The sequence below is a fragment of the Oryctolagus cuniculus genome, chromosome 14 (assembly GCF_051225735.1).
Source record: "Oryctolagus cuniculus isolate XC-2025 breed Fujian yellow rabbit chromosome 14, ASM5122573v1, whole genome shotgun sequence".
Lineage (NCBI taxonomy): Eukaryota > Metazoa > Chordata > Mammalia > Lagomorpha > Leporidae > Oryctolagus > Oryctolagus cuniculus.
Window position 1 is genome coordinate 96932319 of NC_142880.1, and position 18200 is coordinate 96950518.

Consider the following 18200-nt stretch of genomic DNA (forward strand, 5'->3'; position numbering starts at 1 on the left):
AGCCCGTCTGCTGAGTGATGGGCAGGAGCCCCCACCCCGGCCTGGGCCCACCTGTGTCCCGTCAGGACGCTGCCCTGCCCCGCCCACATTCCACGCCCCTCCCCGCGGTGAGCAGATCCCACAGAGGGCACACCCCGTGCTGCGAGGACCCCTCCCGCACCGGGCCCTCCTGGCCATGAATGACGGCAGACACAGGCGTGCGTTTCCACGCGTGTTTGGTGTTTATAGATCACACTCAGCTGTCACAAAATCCACGTGGCCTCAAGGCAGCAGCGGGGCGGAGTCCCGTCCGTGCCCGCGCCCATGCCCGCGCCCGTGCCCGTGCCCGCGCAGCTAGGGCGGGTGGAAGTGGTGGTGGTGGAAGTGGTGGTGGTGGTGGTGGTGTTCGTGCCGCTGGACCACGGGCACCGTGTGGCCCTCACCTGCCAGCGCGGGGGGCAGCTCCACGGTGGCCGGGTGGCCATGCGTGGCCTTGCGTGGCGAGTGGCCCTCCCTGCCCCTCTGCCGGTACCGCCTGTGGCCGTCCTGCGGGGCCGGGGCCGGCAGGTGGTGGCCCAGGCCTTTCCCAGGCTTGCAGCTGCTGGGGGCCTCGGGCGGCCGCCGTGAGCCCTTGGGAGGCTTGAGGGGCGGCTGCTCCGGCCCCTTCGGCCGGGGCTGCACGTCTGGCGCCCAGGCTCCGCAGGCGTGGGCGGCGTGGCCATCGTGGGCATCCGAGTCCTGCGAACGGGACCTGCTCGGCGCGTGCCTGGCCTGCGTCGGCGGGGACCCTGCGCACAGAGTGGCTCAGCAGTGACCCCGGCCCACGTGGGGCAGGGCAGCCCCTGAGGCCAGGCAGCCACGTGCTGCCAGCTGCGCGCAGGTCCCCAGCTGGGGCTCAGCTGCCACCCCTGGGGGGAGGCTCCCGCCCACTCCCGCTGTGAGGGGCTGCAGCTGGGACGCGCTTCCGGAACCCCCGTGTTAAAGAGTCCAACACTGGCCACCTGTGTACAGGTTTCCGCCCTCCAGGCTGACGGGACTGAACGCCCCGCTCTGTCCAGCTGGGGGCAGCGGCGGCCGGCAGAGCAGGGGCGAGCAGGGGCCTCCCCGATGCCTTAGCGACGCCCCGTTCTGGGACCAACCCCTCCCTCCCCTAGGACAGGGCCTGCTGGGCTCCGGCCCAGCACTCTCAGCAGCCACATGGGCGCCGGGTGGCTGCCCCTTCTGAGCACCTGGAGGAAGCCCCATGCTGTCCCCGTCCTGGCCCAGGGACCCCCCACACCCACAGGCACGCACCCCGTCCCTGCTGTAGGGACCCCAGGAGCCGCAGGGGTGAGGGCGGGCCCTCATGCGGCATCTCCACCCAGGGCAGTGCCAGCTGCCCAGAACCTACCGGGGCTGAATCTGGACGCGTAGTTCTCTGTCCCTGCGAGGTCCAGGTAGTGGTTCCTCCGCTCCGTGTTCTCATCCACACAGCAGGGCCCCCGCACGGGGCAGGCCTGGGCATCGGGCCTCCTGCAGGGCGCAAGGCCAAGGAGCTGACCACCCACCAGGCAGGACAAGGGTCCTGGGCTGGGTGTGGTCCGGCCAGAGGGAGCAGGAGGGAGGGTGGGCACAGCCAGGCGGCATCCAGCAGGTGGCCCAGCCGGGATGGAGACCCTGACCCAGCAGCTCACGCCGGCATGCCCTGTGGTCACCACACTGCCCCCACCATGGCCAGCGAGCAGAACACGGCCCTCGAGCGGCCGGGCGGGCTCTTGCAAGCCCCCTACAGCTGCTCAGTGCCCAGTGTGCTCGGCCCAGCCTGGCCCCGGTCACTGGGCAGGGTCCTGACAGGCACCCCGCCCAGGACCGCAGCAGCGCCCACCTCCTGCACGCGGGGCCCGTCCAGGCAGGCCAGCCACGAGAGCACAGCGGGAGGTGGCCGGGGCTCCCAGCAGTCCTCACCTGCCCTGTGCAGACGGCTTCCTGTTGGCCGCCCCGGGGTCCTGGGCCAGCTCCGCTTCCGTCCCGCAGCCACCGGGCTCCGCGTCTGAGGGGGCAGAGCCAACTGTCCCCTCCTGGGGCTCACGTGCTCCCCCAACTCCATGTTGTCACCCCGCCCCCACTGCCTGGGGAGGGGTGAATCCCTCTCCACACTTCCACTCACAGCCCACGCGTCCACTCACTTCCCAGCCACATGTCCACTCACTGTCCATCCATGCGTCCACTCACTGCCCAGCCACATGTCCACTCACTGTCCATCCATGCGTCCACTCACTGCCCAGCCACACAGCCTGAAGTCCTGCAGGCACCAGCCCTGCTTGGGGTGTGGTGGGAGCAAGGGTACAATCGGGACACCTAAGGGTGTGGGGGTGCTGCCGGGGGAGTGGACTTGAGGGAGGAGAGATCTCCACAGACCCGGTGCTGCCTAAGCAGAACACCACCTCCTGGAAGCCCTCCTGGGTTGAGCCCAGAGCCTCACCCTGGCTGCTGGGAGGCCTGTCCTCGCCAGAGGGCTTGGGGCTGACGGTCAGCGTCACACGCAGGGTCTTGCTGCTGTCTGGGGAGTGGCTGATAGAGGCGTTGACCACCTCGCAGACGGTGTGCATCAGGCTGGACACGTCCTGGGTGGACAGAGCTAGCCTCAGAGGGCACTGCCCCCCCCAAGATGCCTCCAGGGGCCCCTGGGCCCACATGGCCCCGCCCTTCACGTCCGAGGCCTGTCCAGGTCCCACTCGGCACAGGCGGGCTCACATGCTCACTTGAGGTGCCATGTCCACGCCCGCGCTGACCGCTGCCGCCTCCCCAGGGGCCCCGCGGGCTCGGCGTGGGCGCCTCCAGGTGGGCCTCTCCTGACCTCCCCTCCCCCACGGCCGGGACACCCCTCACCTCCCGGGTGACCTTCCCGCCGCTGTCCAGGTCATACAGCGTCAACGTCCACTCCTGCCGGCTGCCGCCCTCCACCGAGACGTCACACCGCAGCACCTGGCGGCCGCCCCCGGGGACGGGACAGGTGTCACCCTCGGCCACGACTCCCCGCAGCCCCTCCAGGGCCTGCTTCAGACTTGGCCATGGTCTTCCCAGCTCACCCCGAGGGCGGTGCAGGTGGAGCAGGGGCCAGAACCCGCAGACCTGTCCCTGCTCAGCAGCCGTGCTGACCGCCCGTGCCCGGTGCTGTCCGCACCACAGGGCTCAGCTCAGAGCCCAGGAGCCAGCCCAGCCGCCTCTGCCCCAGGCTGGCTCTTGTGCGCTGCCTGGCCGTAGCCACGCCCCCGGCACCCACAAGCCGTAGGCCCCACCCACACAGGGGCCAACACCTACTCGGACACTCAGGCGCCTTCTGCCCAGGCCCTCCCCAGCCACCGGGCCGCCTCTGTCCTCCACGCGGGGCAGTGGGGCCGCGCCCTCGGTCTTCTCCGCAGTCTGTGCCACTGGGGACACGGGGGGTACGGCTCAGTCCAGGAGCTGCCCCCACTGCCCCTGCCACAAGGGAGCTGCCCCCCGACACTCTGACCCTGCGAGAAGGGAGCTGTCCCCGCCCCGACACTCTGACCCTAACAGAGGGAGCTGTCCCCCTGACACTCTGACTTGACCCTCACAGAAGGAGCTGCCCCCCCCACTGCCCCTGCCACAAGGGAGCTGCCCCCCACTCTGACCCTGCGAGAAGGGAGCTGTCCCCCCCGACACTCTGACTTGACCCTCACAGAGGGAGCTGCCCCCCCGACACTCTGACTTGACCCTAACAGAGGGAGCTGTCCCCCCGACACTCTGACCCTGCGAGAAGGGAGCTGCCCCCCCCGACACTCTGACTTGACCCTAACAGAGGGAGCTGCCCCCCCATTGCCCCTCCCACAAGGGCTGGAGCTGAGAAGCGAGGGCACTGTGCTGCTGCCCACCTGTGTCGGCCACAGCCGGGAGCCCCTTCCTGACCCCTCCCGCCACACCCTGCCCAGGGGCCACCCTCAGGCCGGAGCGGGTGCTCCCTGAGTCTCAGGGCTCCCTAACTGCACCATCTAGTTTTCCAGGAACCCGTGGCCCAGAGCCCACCGGCCACGAAGGCCACAGTGGGCTGAGCTTCCAACGTGGACGGGGCGCTTCCACGCCTGGGGCCCACCCACCCCCCAGTTCTGCCACCCCTGTCCCCGGCATGCGGCCCAGCCCGTGCTGCGCGGCCCCACCTGCGGGAGCCGTCCAGTGTGAGAGCCCCTCCTGCACCCCGGGCCCCGCCCCGTCACGGGGGACACGGGGAGGCCCACAGCGCAGCTCCAGCCAGCACTCACCCTCCAGTGGACTCCGGCTCTCCCAGGGAGGCCCCTCCTCGGGGTCCCCATTGAGCAGCTCCTGCGGGGACGACAGGGCAGGGGTGACCACGAGCTCTGGGCAGCCTGAACTGGACCCTGGCCCCAGTCCCCCGAGGCACCTCGGTGTCCTCTGCTGTGCGAGTCCACGAACCCCAGCCTCTCGGAGCCCCCTGTGTGCCGGGACCCGGACGCAGGCCTGGCCTCACACACGCTGCCCCCAGAGAGCCCTGCCCACCACCCAGGCGCAGGAGCCCCGCCGGCCCTCGCGGCTCCCAACAAGCAGCAGACATGGACGTGGGGACACAGGCGGGGTGTGGGGAGCCGCGCGTCCGATGTGATGGCGGCGCCGAGCCCCGGGAAGGCTCCTGCGTGGCTCAGGCAGCCGGGCCACGTGGCCCGCGAGTCCTCCACCTGCCGTCTCTGGCCCCAGGCGGCTGCAAAGCCGGTACGAGCAGGGCGAGGGTCCTGGCGTCGACTTGTTGGGTCCGTCAGCCACAGTCCACCGGGGAGAGGATGCGGGGGCTGGGGCCACAGCTGCACCACAGCACCCTGGCCCCCCTGCCCCCACCCTGTGCTGTGGCCCCAAACAGCAGCCTGGAGTCCAAGCCAGGCTGGCCAGCAAGGAAGGGCGGGGACACAGCAGGTGCCAGCACCCTCCTGCCATGGTGGTCACCGGCTAGGGTCCACACAGGGGTGACAGAAGGTTCTAGACTGACACCCCCACCCGCAGACCCACAGGCAGTGGGCGGCATGGGGCGCTGAGGCCAGCCCCCAGGTGAGTACCGAGTAAAACTTCCCCTCACTGACTTCCCCGGGGGCAGCAGCAGGGCCGAGGCCTCCAGGGAGGAGCCCCCCACATCCCACCCAGAGCACAGGGGGCCCAGCGCCTGCCCCGACCAGCGACCACAGCCACGGAACAAACTGCTCCAGGACCCTGCTGAGTGCCACGCCCTGGTCACACAGGGCCAGGCGCCCCACGGCCCCCCACCGGCCGAGGGCTGAGAGGGAGGGGCCCACATCCTCCCTCCGGCAGCCCTGCTGGGAACCCCCCACCCCAGCCCACAGCAGGGGGTCCTCGTCTCCTTGCGGCTGCACAAGCACGGGCAGTCGGGACCCCAGGGCTGAGGGCCAAGTGCTCGGCCCTCGTGGCCGGAAGGACTGTGACAAGGCCCTGGGGCCAGCACAGCTGACGAGTCGCAGGTGCAGCAACACCCAGGAACCTGGCGGAACCTGGAGGCCACGCCCAGGGTTTCCACCTTGTTCCTCGTGACGTGAATGATGAACCCGTCACGTCTGTTACACGTGGAGTTGGAACACGCTGCACACACGTGTCCACTACACCTGGAGTTAGGAGCTGAACATGCAGCATGTATATGTCTACTACACGCTGAACACTCAGCATGAACATGTGTCCACTACACACGGAGTTAGCGGAACATGCGGCACACGTGTCCACTACATGTGGAGTTAAACACTTGGCACACACATGTCCACTACACGTGGAGTGAGGAGCCCAACTCCGCACACACACGTCCACTACGCAGTCTCGAGTTTAAAGTGATCGGCGTGTTTGCTCTTGGCGCGTGTGCTGGCTACAGGTGGGTGGAGACGCTCGGGGATGGGGTGGGAAACGCGGCAGGAGGAGCCGCCACAGCCTGGGCTGAGCCCCCGGGGGTTTCCCAGGGCCGGAGTAACCGCCGGGCGTCACCAGCCAGGGCTACCGTACAAACGCTACCACAACCAACCCGTGACCGAGAACCACCCAAGGCTGGGCCGGCCCGAGCTCCCTGGCACAGCAGGCGGCTCCCGAAACACACCCCACGGGCCCCACCTCCGGAACCGCCTGGGCCCGAGAGCCGCAGCCACAGCCCCGCCACCGAGCGGCTCACGCTGCGGGGAGGACTCTCCGAGGGCTGCACGTGGGTGCTCGGAGCACACGGGCCGGGACACGGCCCAGCCTCCTGTCTGCCGGAACCGCCACGTGTGCGCCCCAGGACTTCCTGAAGAAAGGCGGCCAACACGGGGCTCCCCGGCTGCCCCCAGGGTGCTGAGGGCCAGCCTCCCCAGGAGCCCCGGCCACCCACGGAGGGCCACTCACCGGCCCCCACTGCCCAGCTGCCACCCTGCTTGGCCTCCTGGCCAACTCCTCCCTTTCCACCCCCACCCCGGCTGCCAACGTCCAGCTCTGTCCCCACAGCGCCCGGACGCCCTGACCAAGCCTGTGGCTTCCTGTAGGCCCCTGGTGCTGACCCCCACAAGTGCCCGCGCTCCTCCCAGTGCCCACCCTGCCCTCGCCTGCTCGCCCACCCATTCTGCAGGGTGTGCAGGGCGCCCTGCCGGCCGTGGGGCCCGCGTCCCAGTGGCAATGCCACACAGAGCAGCAGCTGCCCCGCCTGCTGAGTGTCCACTTGGCACCACCGGACGGCCTGCGCCGTGGACCACCGTCCCCACCCCCGGGCAGGCGGGGGTCTTTCCCCAGGACTCAGGAAGGCAAGGGGGACAGCGTCCCCTCCTGGGCCTGGTGTGGGGGCCGCAGAGGGGAGGCCCGGCCTCACCGCGGGGAGCTGCTCGCAGAAGCTGGCCTTCCCCTGCTGGACGTGGGTGGTGCGCGCTGGCTGATGCCGTGCTGGGGAGCTCGGGGTGGGTGTGTCCAGTCCCCCCCCCACAGGCCTCAGTGGATGCACCGCACTGACCCCTGCCCTGCGGCTGCGGCTCCCCAAGGTAGCAGGTGTGGCCACAGGGACCGGAGCAGAGGCGCCGGCCCGTCACGCCTCTGGCAGCCAGGCCCACGGTGCAGTGCTCGGCTCTGCTGGGGGTGGGGAGGACGCATTCACCCAGCCCGGCCCCACCGGAGGGGGCTCCATGTGGATGGAGTCCAAGAGTGGGAAGAGGGGACCGGGATGGGGGTGTGGAAAAACACAGAATGGAGGAGACAGAGAGGGACGGAGAGAGCGAGCGATGGAGACGACTGGCAGAGAGGGGGTTCCTTTGGGGGCGCTCCTTGGGGCGGCAGGGAGCGGGGACTGAGCCGGTGCCGGATGGCATTTTCTGGAACTCTGTTCTCCAGCCACAGCCCTGCAGAGATGGGGTGGGGCGGGCCCACGTCCGAGGCCGTCGGGAAGGTGCTGTCCACCAAGCATCCCTGTGACCCTGGGCCAGTACGGATGGGCACGCGTGTCTAACCCCACGCATGCTGCGACCAGCCTGGCTGGGATCTCATCGGCGGGGGGGGGGGGGTTGCCTCAGGAGCTGGAGGGAAAGGGCCCCATCAGGCCCATGTCCAGCTCTGGCCACACAGCCCCCCACTGGCACGGAGCTCCCAGCAGGGGGCGCACCAGGCGCCCAGGGCAGCTCCGCCTCCAGGAGTCCACATGCCTGGGGCTACCTGGGGGCATCGTGGGCAGGTCCGTGGGCCCCACAGGAGGCCGAGGGCTACAGGAGCAGGGACGACGCCCTTCAGACCCGGAGGGTGATCTGGGGGGCCGTGGGCTGGGCGGGGCCTGGCAGCCAGGGAAGTTCCTGGGCCCTTCCCCGGGGCTGTGCGGCCACATTTCCGGGGAGCCATCCGCGGGGCCATACCTCGCCCTGTGCCTGTGTCGGACTCTGTGACAGACAGGTGTCCAGCTGCAGCCAGATCATCCTGATGTTGGGGTCCCGGCACCCCTCAGACACACACGCATCCTCGCGGGCCAGCACCTGGAGTCACCTCCACGCTCACCCAGCTTCTCAGCCTGGGTCACTCGAGCAGCAGAAGGTCCAGGAGCTGGCCTGGCCCACGGGCCCCCGCTGGGAGTCCCCCGCCCCGGTCCTGCCCAGCACACGGCACTGTCCGGCATGAGACGGAGGGCGGTCACTCTGGCCCAAGGCCGCTCTGCCGGTGAAGAGAGCTGCACCTCGAGGGATAGGCGGGGACAGAGGCAGGACGCGGCTCACGAGCCAGTGGCCAGGGGCACGCATGAGCCACGCTGACCGCCGAGTGGCAAGGACGAGCCTCGGGGCACCTGAGCACCCACCTGGAGCAGGGACCAGCCCACGTCCCTCCCAGAAGGTGGAGGTGGGGATGGGGGGGAGGGGTGCTGGAAACAAAGGATTTCAACACAGACCCAAAATCTGCACACATGTGTGTCCCCACATGCATGTACACTGCACACAGGTGCCCTTACGTGTGCATAGTACATATATGCCCCAGCATGTACATGTGATGCACACGCGTGCCAGCATGCGTATGCACTGCACACGTGTGCCCCTGGCACGTATACACACTGCATGTGTGTGCACCAGCATGTATATGCACTGCACATGCGTGCCCCAGCATGTACATACACTGTACACGTGTTCCCCAGCATGCGTGTGCACTGCACACGTGTGCCCCTGGCACGTATACACACTGCATGTGTGTGCACCAGCATGTATATGTACTGCACATGTGTGCCCCAGCATGTGTGTGCACTGCACACATGTGCCCCAGCATGTATATGTACTGCACATGTGCACAGTACACGTGTGCCCCCAGTATGTACATATGATGCATGCATGTGCCCCAGCATGTATGTGCACTGCACACATGTGCTCACAGACACCGCTGCCTGGTCACTGAGAAGCCAGCACCAGCGCCCCGGGCTCCGTCTTCATTCAGACCTCACTGTCTCCTCACAAGGCCTCAGAGGAAAAGGTGGGGGCACCTCTGAGCCCACGGCCGCCCCTGAGCTCACTCACCCAAAGGTCACAGATGCACAGCATGGCCAGCAGGGCCCTCCCCCACGCCTGCAGGGGCCAGCCAGCACCCCCGTGGCGCCCAGCCCCTGCCCCCGTGGCGCCCAGCCCCTGCTCCCCTGGCGCCCAGCCCCTGCCCCCACGGACAGCAGCAGAGCGAGGCCACACGGCCCTGGCCCCTCCAGGGGGGCTCTGCATTGGGGCGGTGCACACACCCTGCGCACCACAGCCCACTGACCACACCAAGGGGCTGGAGGGCACAGACAGCTCCAGTGATTTCCACAGAGGCCACCTGTCCCCGGCCAGGAGCGTGGCTAAGAGTCCAGCGAGAAGGGAACATGCGTGTACAAGCACACCGTCTTGGCTGCTGCCCGGCCACACAGCAGGAGCCCTGCCCCACTGCCCTCCCGTGGTACCTGACACGTGGGTGCAGGACAGGGCTTGCAGGCAGGTGGGCGCTCCAGCCCCACAAAAAGACCCCGACCCTGCCCACGTGCTCCCACCCCCACGCGCTCCCACCCCCACGCACCCAGGACCCCAGCCCACCACTCTCCCATGGTCTCCAACAGGACAGGGTGGTGCAGGACCAGCCCATAGGCAGGTGGGCACTCCAGCCGGTCACTCTGCCCTTGACCCAAGGCTACGCACCCCCACTGCCCTCATCCCCACCCCATGTTTGCCCCTGGGTGGCGCTGGGCCCTCTGGAGTCCAGCAACCCCAAGGGCAGGCAGAGCAGTGCCAGTGGCCGCTCCAGGCTACTCCCACAGCAGTCACAGCAAAGCTGCTGACAGAGTCCTCCCGCCTGGGGCAAGCCCACTGCCTCCTGGGACAGCAGTGCGGGGCTCCCACCCAGGGAGTCGGATGGGGTCAGGGGTCAGCTCCTGCTGCCAGGGGCCGGCTCCAGTCCCAGTGGCTCCACCTCCAACCCAGCTCCCTGCTGATGGCCCGGGAAAGCAGCGGAGGACAGCGGGTGCTTGGGGCCCCGCACTCGCGTGGGAGACCCCAGGGAGCTCTTGGCTTCCTCCTGGCCCAGTCACCTGGGGAGTGAACTTCCCCTAGAGGTCTGTCCCCCTCCCCACCCCAGACGAGGAATTCATTCACCCTGAGAAACCTGGCCACACCTGCCATGCTCCAGGTGCTCAGTGTGGACATGGCCCGCGACACCACACCTCCCGCACACACAGCCTCCCTTGGACGCTTCCGGGCCTCAGTGAGGGTCCCCAGCTCCTCCAGACCCGTGGGATACTGCAGGCTCAGATCCGCCCAGCCGCCGACCACGGCTGCTTCAGCCTGGGAGCACCAGGGCGGGCGGCACCCCAAACCAGTGGTGGGGGGAACTCTAAGAACGGTCCACTCTGGGGACAGGCCCAGGCGCTCCCGTCCACCAAACAGCCACGTCTGCGCCGCCCTCACCGCATCCACACAGAAAGGGGGCAGCACTGACTGGATCTGCCCGGAGGACACCGGAGCCCGCAGAGGTGAGACCCCGGGCGGCTGCTGGCCACCCCCAGGCAGGCCCTGGAGAGGCAGAGCCCCGGAGCCGGCCGGGACCAGAACTCCGCTCAACAGCGAGGACAGAGAATGGGGGCCAGGACACCAGCAGGGTCTGCAGGGACCCCGGCCCCGCCCACACGCTGAGCGCCCCAGCTCTGCCCACAGGGCCCCAGCCCCACCCACACGCTCCCACCCACTCCTCCTACACCAAGCGCTGCAGCCACGCCTACAGGACCCCGGCCTCGCCCACACACCCTGGCCCCACCCCCACCCAGCCCATCCCCGCGCACCAGCGCCCTCCAGGTTGCTCACTGTCGGCCTGAATCCTGCCGTCCCCTCCGCTGCCCACACAGGAAGGCAGGGCCAGGCCTGAAGCCGGGAGCGGAGAAGCGGCTCCCGCTCCTCTGACTCGCCCCAGCAGTCCCGGCGGGGTCAGGGTCACGTAGGGTGGGGGGCGGGGGGGAGGCAGGCAGGGCCACCTCTTGCCCCGGGCGTCTGCGGGGGAGGCGGCAGCAGTGTCCGGTGCTGGGAGGGCTCTGGGGCACAGGCCTGGGGAGAAAGACTGGGGTTTTAGTCCTGACCAGGGGTCAAGCAGAGGGCATCTGGACACCTGAGGTGGGCGGAGACCCTGAGGGGGAGTGTGGGGACGAGGGCCAGGTGCGGGAACAGGCACAGCGTCACCAGAACAGGGCGCAGGGAGCCCCCCGCTCCTGCGCCAGGGCCCAGGGCTCCCAGGTCACAGTGCGGCACTGGGGAGCAAGGCCCCCGCCCGGCATCTGGAGTGGACAGCTTCTAGGGGGAGAGGCCACCTGGAGGAGCAGGGACCCCGGAAGGCGGCCAGAGGGAGGGGCGCCCAGGGCTGCCCACACCCCCATGCGGGTGCCTGGGCGTGGGTCCAGGCTGTGTCCATCGTAGCCTCCGGCCAGCGCGCACCCCAAGAGGCAGCAGCAGTGAGGGTTCAAGGACAGGACGGGTGCACCTGCTCCCTCGTGAGAGACCCGGATGCAGCTTCGACTGGCTGGCCCTGGCTGTGGGGGCATTTGGGTAGTCACCAGCTGATGGAAGACCTCTCTCCAACTGTCCCTCTGCCTTTCAAATAAAGGTGAATAAATAAAAATTAAGACAAAAAGCACAGTCAGTTCTCATTCCCCGAGCAGACGTGGGAGGCCAGTCCTGGAGCGGACATCGCCGTGGACCAGGACCTCGGGCAAGGACCGCCCACCCCACAGACACGTGACTGCCTACTTGGCGTGGACACCCCGCCGGCTCCACCCTGCAGGTGCACGGGCGCAGAAGCGGTACACAGACGGATCTGGCGCGGGTCTGCCATGCCCCATGTCCATCCACAGCGAGGCCGGTGGAAGAGGTTCCTAGCGACCAGGAGGCGGTGCGTGGAGCAGGTGGGGCTCCGGGGGTGTGGTGCACGAATGGGCAGGGCTCCCAGGGGCAGAGCTCGGGGAAAGCAGGAGTGGCTCCCAGGGCGTGCTGGGTGGAGTGGGTGGGGCTCTAGGGTGTGGTGCATGGAGTGGGCGGGTTCCCAGGGGCGTGCTGGGAGGGGAGTGTAAGGGGCTCCTGGGGCGTGGCGTGTGCCCCTTGCCACGTCTGTGAATGCGAGACGGTGCTGTCCAAACGGGACTAAAGCCCTTCAAGGAGTCGGGGCTCCCAACCGCGGCCCCTAGCGCACAGCGAGCCAGGTGCGGAGGAAGGCACAGTGCCACTGCTGCCCCGTAGGGCCCCGGCCCCGCCCTGGAATCCTAACCATGGAAGGGGCTGAGCCCTGGGTCCCAGGAGCCACAGGGCACAGCTGTGCTGTGGGCACTTGCGCCATGGGGCTCTGTCCTCACAGGTGTGGCCAGGGTGTCCAGTTGGTCACTCCAGCTCGCGAAGGGGCCTCCTTTTAGAAGAATGCACTCAGAGCTGCAGTGTGCATAGCTCAGGGCATTAGCCAGCGGTGTAGACAGCTCCAGGCCCCAGCCAGCAGTGTAGACAGCTCAAGGCCTCAGCCGGTGGTGTAGACAGCTCCAGGCCTCAGCTAGCAGTGTAGATACCCTGAGGCCCCAGCTGGCAGCGTAGACAGCTCCAGGCCCCAGCCGGCACCACAGGCCACCTGAGGCCCAGCTGATGGCCCCGAGGCTGCGGGCGGCTGTCCTCAGCCCTGGCACTCCATCGCCATGGCGACGCACCTCTTCCCACCCCGTCCCCCTCGGTGCCCCACAGCACACATTCCCACCAGACCCTCCTGGCTCCGTCCCTGATACCCAGGAGCCGTGTCCTGGCACACACAGCTCCTTGGCACCCACCGCAGACCTGGGCAGGCACACGTCTGGGACAAGCAGGAGCCAGCACGGGGGTATTAGGCGTGAATGGCAGGATCCTTGTGGCCAGTGCGGCCACGGGCTGCCGTGCATGGACACACAGGCAGCTTTGGTGGGGGGGGGGGGGTAAGGAGGGCAGCCCACCCTGGCCCAATGATGGTCGCCGGGGCACAGTGTGAATCCCAAGGCTGCCCACCTCTGGGTCGGCACCCAAGCCCCCGACAGCGGCAGGCAGGGCTGCGCACTGTTTAGGGGCTGCCTCAGAACAGGGCTTCACCTGTGTCCATGCCAGAGCCCACGCCACACCTCACACACGTCCCCCATGCCAGAGCCCACGCCACACCTCACACACGGCCCCCATGCCAGAGCCCACGCCACACCTCACACACGTCCCCCATGCCAGAGCCCACGGCACACCTCACACACGGCCCCCATGCCAGAGCCCACACCACACCTCACACACGTCCCCCCGAGGACCCCGGCCTCAGAGAACACGGGCAAACGGGGAGCCCGCCGGGAACCTCATCCAGAACCGGCCAAGCACCGCCCCGAAGGAAACGCCGGGCATCCCCGCTTCACAGCTGGGACCGATCGTTCACACACCTGCGAGCCCCGAGCCCCGGAAACTCTCCCCGTGCGCAGCGGGCGGGGTCGCCACGCCCCCCGCCCTCCCCCGCTGCCTGCTGCAGGAGGATCAGGATCAGCACCGCGTCCGGACAGGAGCCGCGCCCACGCCTCCTGCGCCTGCGGGGGCCGGCCGCTGTCCCAGGCCGTCTTTGTGTCACTCGCGATTCTGCGCAGGTCTCGATCACCTCCCACCTCCCCACACACACACCCGGCACCCAGGACGGGGCACTCCTGTTTTCAGGGACACCTGGGTCCTCACCTGCGGGCAGCACCTGCGCCCGAGGGTGCACAGCTGCCCCTGGTCTCTACGCTGGTCACTCCCGGGAAGGGACGCGACGCGGGCCGGCCTCCGACTCCGGCCATCCCTGCAGCGCGAGGGACTGCCCCTGTAGTCCCGGGCCGCCCCAGGACCCCCGGCTGGAACGTCCGGGCGCCAGCCCCGGCCCGCGCCCTCCCCCGAAGAGTAGGCGCCACAGTCCCGGGCGTCCCAGACGTCGCGGAGTGACGGCCTCGGGGCCTTGCGCGCCGCCCACTGCGCCCCCAAGTCCCCGGGCCTGCTGGCCGCCCTCCACGCCCCGCGCCCTGGCCCGGCCCCCGCCTACCTGCTGGTCCCGCGCGCGCCGCTCCGCCTCCTCCGCGCCCCTGCGGCCGCTCGCTTGTGCGGACACTGCGAAGCTGCCCCCTGCGTGCCGGCGCCGACGCGCGGGAAACCAGCACCGAGGACGGAAGGAGACGCCGTGAGCTCCGCGGGGTCCGAGCCCGCGCTGGCCCCACCCCGGGGCTCCAGAGTGACCGGGCTGGGGCGAGGGCCGTGCGTTCCCGGGGGCCCTGCCGGCCCGGCCCGCCCGGGGACGCTCGCCGGGGCTGGGGTCCGGTCGGGGCGCCGCTCACCTTCGGGGCTCTCCCTGCGCGCGCTGGCTGCTGCAGCGCGTCCGGAGGAGGCGGGCAGGGAACGGGGGTCGGCACCCTCCCCTCGCCGCGCCCGCGGCTCCACACGCCGAGACTGGAGCGCGCCCATGGCCGCCACCAGGGCCAGGGTCCGGGTCCGGGGTCGAGGCCCGGGATCGGGGCGCGGCTCCGGCGGCCGAGCGGCTGGCTCCTTTTGAGAGCGCGCGCCCGCGCCGGGGCTTTAACCGCGGCCCTCGCAGCGCCCCCCGCGGCCGCGTTCCGCAGCGCACCCGGCGCCGACCCCCACCAACACCTGGGGCTGGACCCGGACGCGCGGCCTGGCAGGGTGGTCGGGGCTGCGGCAGGCCCCCGACGCCAGTGTCCTGAGGACCTTGCGGGCCTGTACGCCCAGTCCTGGGGACCCGGGGGCCACTCCCTTGCTAGGGGCGGGCCTGGGCGCCGGGGCCTCCGAAAGGGAACTTGGCTCCCGTGCAGGCTGGGGGGAGTCAGGAAGCCCAGGGGAGGGACCTCGGCGGAGGGAGGGGCCCTAGGAGGGGGCTCCGCGCGGGACCCCTCTGCGCCTCCCGGGAAAGCCCAGATCCGGCCTTCCTGCCCCGCAGTGATGAAGGCGCCTGCGCCGGCCGCCAGCACGGACCGGCCCTGCACCCCCGCCTTTGTTCTTTGTTGGGCTGTGGGCCCCAGCCTGGCCACCTGCCCTTACCCTGCCGGTCCAGTTGTATCCCGGGAACCCCCCCCCCCGCGCCCGCCCACGCCATTCCCTGCGTAGAGGGCGTGTCGGGTGACCCCTCCCTGCCTAGACCCCTCCGGGTCCTCCGGACCCATCCCCCTTGGCTGCGCTAGACACACACCTGTAGCCGCTGATACCAATCACAGGTGCAGCTCAGCCCACAAGCACCTCTCAGCTCCAGCTGCGTGGGCGGCCCCGCCCTTGGCCAGAGCCGCCTCCCAGTCCTGGAGGCTCCCCAGACCCCGTCCTCGCCTCCCCTACCTGCTCTTGCTGAACCAGGGGCACCTTTCACAGAGGTCATCCAGCCGTTCCTAGGCCATCCCTGGCCAGGACTCAGGGCCCACGGTGGTGGTGACCAAACCAGAGGCTGGCCTAGCACTGGCCCCTGACCCTGGAAGACACCTGCGCCAGGAGCCAAGCTGGGCACAGGGGAAGCTCCCTGCCTGGTGCCTGCACGCTGCTCGCGCGGTCCCTCCCCAGCACCCTCGGTTTGCCATGGGTCCGAGAGGTAGGGCATGCCACAGGAGCCTCTGCCCAGGCTTGGGCGCCCACTCCCGACGCCCAGCTCCTCGCCAGGGTCAGCCCGCACCGCCCCCCGCCAGCCCGTGAGGACTTGAATTCCCAGTGCCGTCTTCTGAGTTAATGTGTTGGTGACAGTAGTGCCATGTGTTATGCAGGGTCTGGCTTGGAGCTCAGAGCCCCACAGTGGGCTGTGGTCTGCCAGCCGCCCAGCGCCAGTGTGGGACAGGCTGGGGACCCCCCCTGAAGGTCTCACAGGGAGCTCCTCCCTCCCGAGTCCAGAGAGGCCCCGGCCGGGTGTGCTGGCCGGGGGCTGTGTCTCTGTTCCCTAAGTGCAGATGCCGAGCCAGGGAGGGTGGGCACCGGTCCCCACCCTGCTGGGCACTCCAGTGGTGGGGCCTGTGCAAGTGGCTTCCCGTGGACCGGGGTCAACAGGCCAGGGTTGGAACGGGCCCTCCAGCGGCCGTACTGAGACACGAGGGTCTTCGCGGTTAATGGAAAAGGCATTCTCTGAAACCACTGCATGCATTGTGATTTTTTGTGCCAAAATAAAAGTGGGTGGTAACTGCATCTGAAGCTCTTTGACGTCCCCGTGTGTGATCTCCACGCACAAAGGCCGCCCGCTCAGCGTGTGATTCTGCAGTTCCTGGCGTCATCGCCAGTCGCGGCCGCCTCAGACCCTCTCCAGCCTGGCCTCTCCCTGGGCGGCGCGTTCAGCTTCCTCTGGGCATCCTGCATCTCCCCTCGGGAAGGTCCCGGAGCTGCTGGGCCCGCTCATGCGTGAGCATTTGTGGGAGGCGCGTCCCTGTCTCTCAGGGGTGTTTCGGGGAGCTGGAACTCCTGCACCTCCCCCGCCAGGTCTCAGCCACGCCCACGCAGGGTGAGGGCCCGAGCTCACAGGACATGTGAAGTCTCTGTGTTTGCTCCAGGACAGGCCTGCTCCAGGCTTCCGCCTCTGGCTGGCGGCAGAAGTTCTGCACCGGTTCCGGTCAGACGTGGATCCCCGTGTGTCTCCTGCCGGATCAGACGTGGATCCCCGTGTGTCTCCTCCCGGATCAGACGTGGAGCAGATGTGGGATCCGCCCCGCGTGTCTGTTCCGGATCAGACGTGGGGGCCCCACATTTGTTCTGGATCAGACGCGGATCAGACGTGGGAGCCCCATGCATCTTCCTGGATCAGACGTGGGGGCCCTGTGTGCTTGTTCCGGATCAGACGTGGGGGCCCCACATTTGTTCTGGATCAGACGCGGATCAGACGTGGGAGCCCCATGCATCTTCCTGGATCAGAGGTGGGGGCCCCGTGCGCTTGTTCTGGGTCAGACATGGGGGCCCCGTGCGCTTGTTCTGGGTCAGACGTGGGGGCCCCGTGTCCCTGTCCATCCTTTTCCCTTTCTCCCTGCCGCACTTTGCCGCTTTGCCGTCCCCCAGGTTCTGTCCTCCTCTCGCTCCTAATCTTGCTGGGACGCCTCCAGACTCTTCAGCTCTTAAGTTTTCTAATGCTTATTTGTTTATGTTTCATCTTCTTGAAGGACAGAGTGACAGGGCCAGAAGGAGGAGAGAGGAGGAGGAGGCACAGATCTTGCATGGGCTGGCTCACTCCTCAGACGCCCACAGCAGCCAGGGCTGGGCCAGGCTGAAGCAGGAGCCTGGAGCTCCATCCAGTCGCCCATGTGAGTGGCAGGGCCCCAAGCACTTGCGGCGTCATCTGTTGCCTCCGAGGGTGCACCAGCAGGAAGCTGGGTCAGCAGTGGAGTAGCCGAGACGGAACCCAGGCACCGGCTAACCCCTGCTCCACGAGCCGCCGCCCCTCTCCCGGACTGGACTTCCCACCACGTCTGTCCAGGGAGTCCCTTGGAGTTACTGAGAATTCTGGGCTGTGAGAGACCCTCTGCAAACTCATTTAACCACATGAGAGCCACAGGTGGTGGAGGAGGCAGAGCTGATGAGGGGCAGCTGGGTTGAGGCTCATCCAAGGGGACACTGAGCCCAGCACCTGGGTAAAGGAAGACAGGTCCCAGCCAGAGGGTCCTGGGAAAGACCGTGGGGCAGGCAGGGGCTGGGGGTCCTGACAGCCCTGGTCAGCACCGTCGCTTATGCTGGAGAGGAGCACAGGAGAGGGAGGTGTGCACGACAGGAGAGGGAGGTGTGCACTACAGGAGGGAGGTGAGGTGTGCACTACAGGAGAGGGAGGTGTGCACTACAGGAGGGAGGTGTGCACTACAGGAGAGGGAGGTGTGCACAGAAGGGAGGTGTGCACTACAGGAGGGAGGTGTGCACAGCAGAGGGAGGTGTGCACAGCAGAGGGAGGTGTGCACAGCAGAGGGAGGTGTGCACAGAAAGGAGGTGTGCACAGCAGAGGGAGGTGTGCACTACAGCAGAGGGAGGTGTGCACAGCAGAGGGAGGTGTGCACAGGAGAGGGAGGTGTGCACTACAGGAGGGAGGTGTGCACTACAGGAGGGAGGTGTGCACGACAGGAGGGAGGTGTGCACTACAGGAGAGGGAGGTGTGCACTACAGGAGGGAGGTGTGCACTACAGGAGAGGGAGGTGTGCACAGCAGAGGGAGGTGTGCACTACAGGAGAGGAAGGTGTGCACAGCAGAGGGAGGTGTGCACTACAGGAGAGGGAGGTGTGCACA

At 68.4% G+C, this 18200-nt stretch overlaps 2 protein-coding genes across 2 annotated transcripts; both read right to left on the reverse strand.

Annotated features, from left to right (window-relative positions):
* Positions 1–29: 29 nt before the first annotated feature.
* LOC127489300 (protein naked cuticle homolog 2) lies at positions 30–15052 on the reverse strand. Its single transcript, XM_070056927.2, has 8 exons — positions 14300–15052; positions 14011–14090; positions 4239–4299; positions 3280–3389; positions 2848–2943; positions 1924–2582; positions 1370–1491; positions 30–767 (listed from the first exon to the last, which is right to left on the reverse strand). The coding sequence occupies exons 1-6, from the start codon at positions 14424–14426 to the stop codon at positions 2187–2189; spliced, it is 870 nt and encodes a 289-aa protein (XP_069913028.2). The 5' UTR covers positions 14427–15052; the 3' UTR covers positions 30–767; positions 1370–1491; positions 1924–2186.
* On the reverse strand, positions 334–2174 carry NKD2 (NKD inhibitor of Wnt signaling pathway 2). Its single transcript, XM_089312851.1, has 4 exons — positions 2168–2174; positions 1924–2008; positions 1370–1491; positions 334–767 (listed from the first exon to the last, which is right to left on the reverse strand). Exons 1-4 carry the CDS (start codon positions 2172–2174, stop codon positions 334–336), a joined length of 648 nt encoding a protein of 215 aa, XP_089168977.1.
* Positions 15053–18200: the final 3148 nt, after the last annotated feature.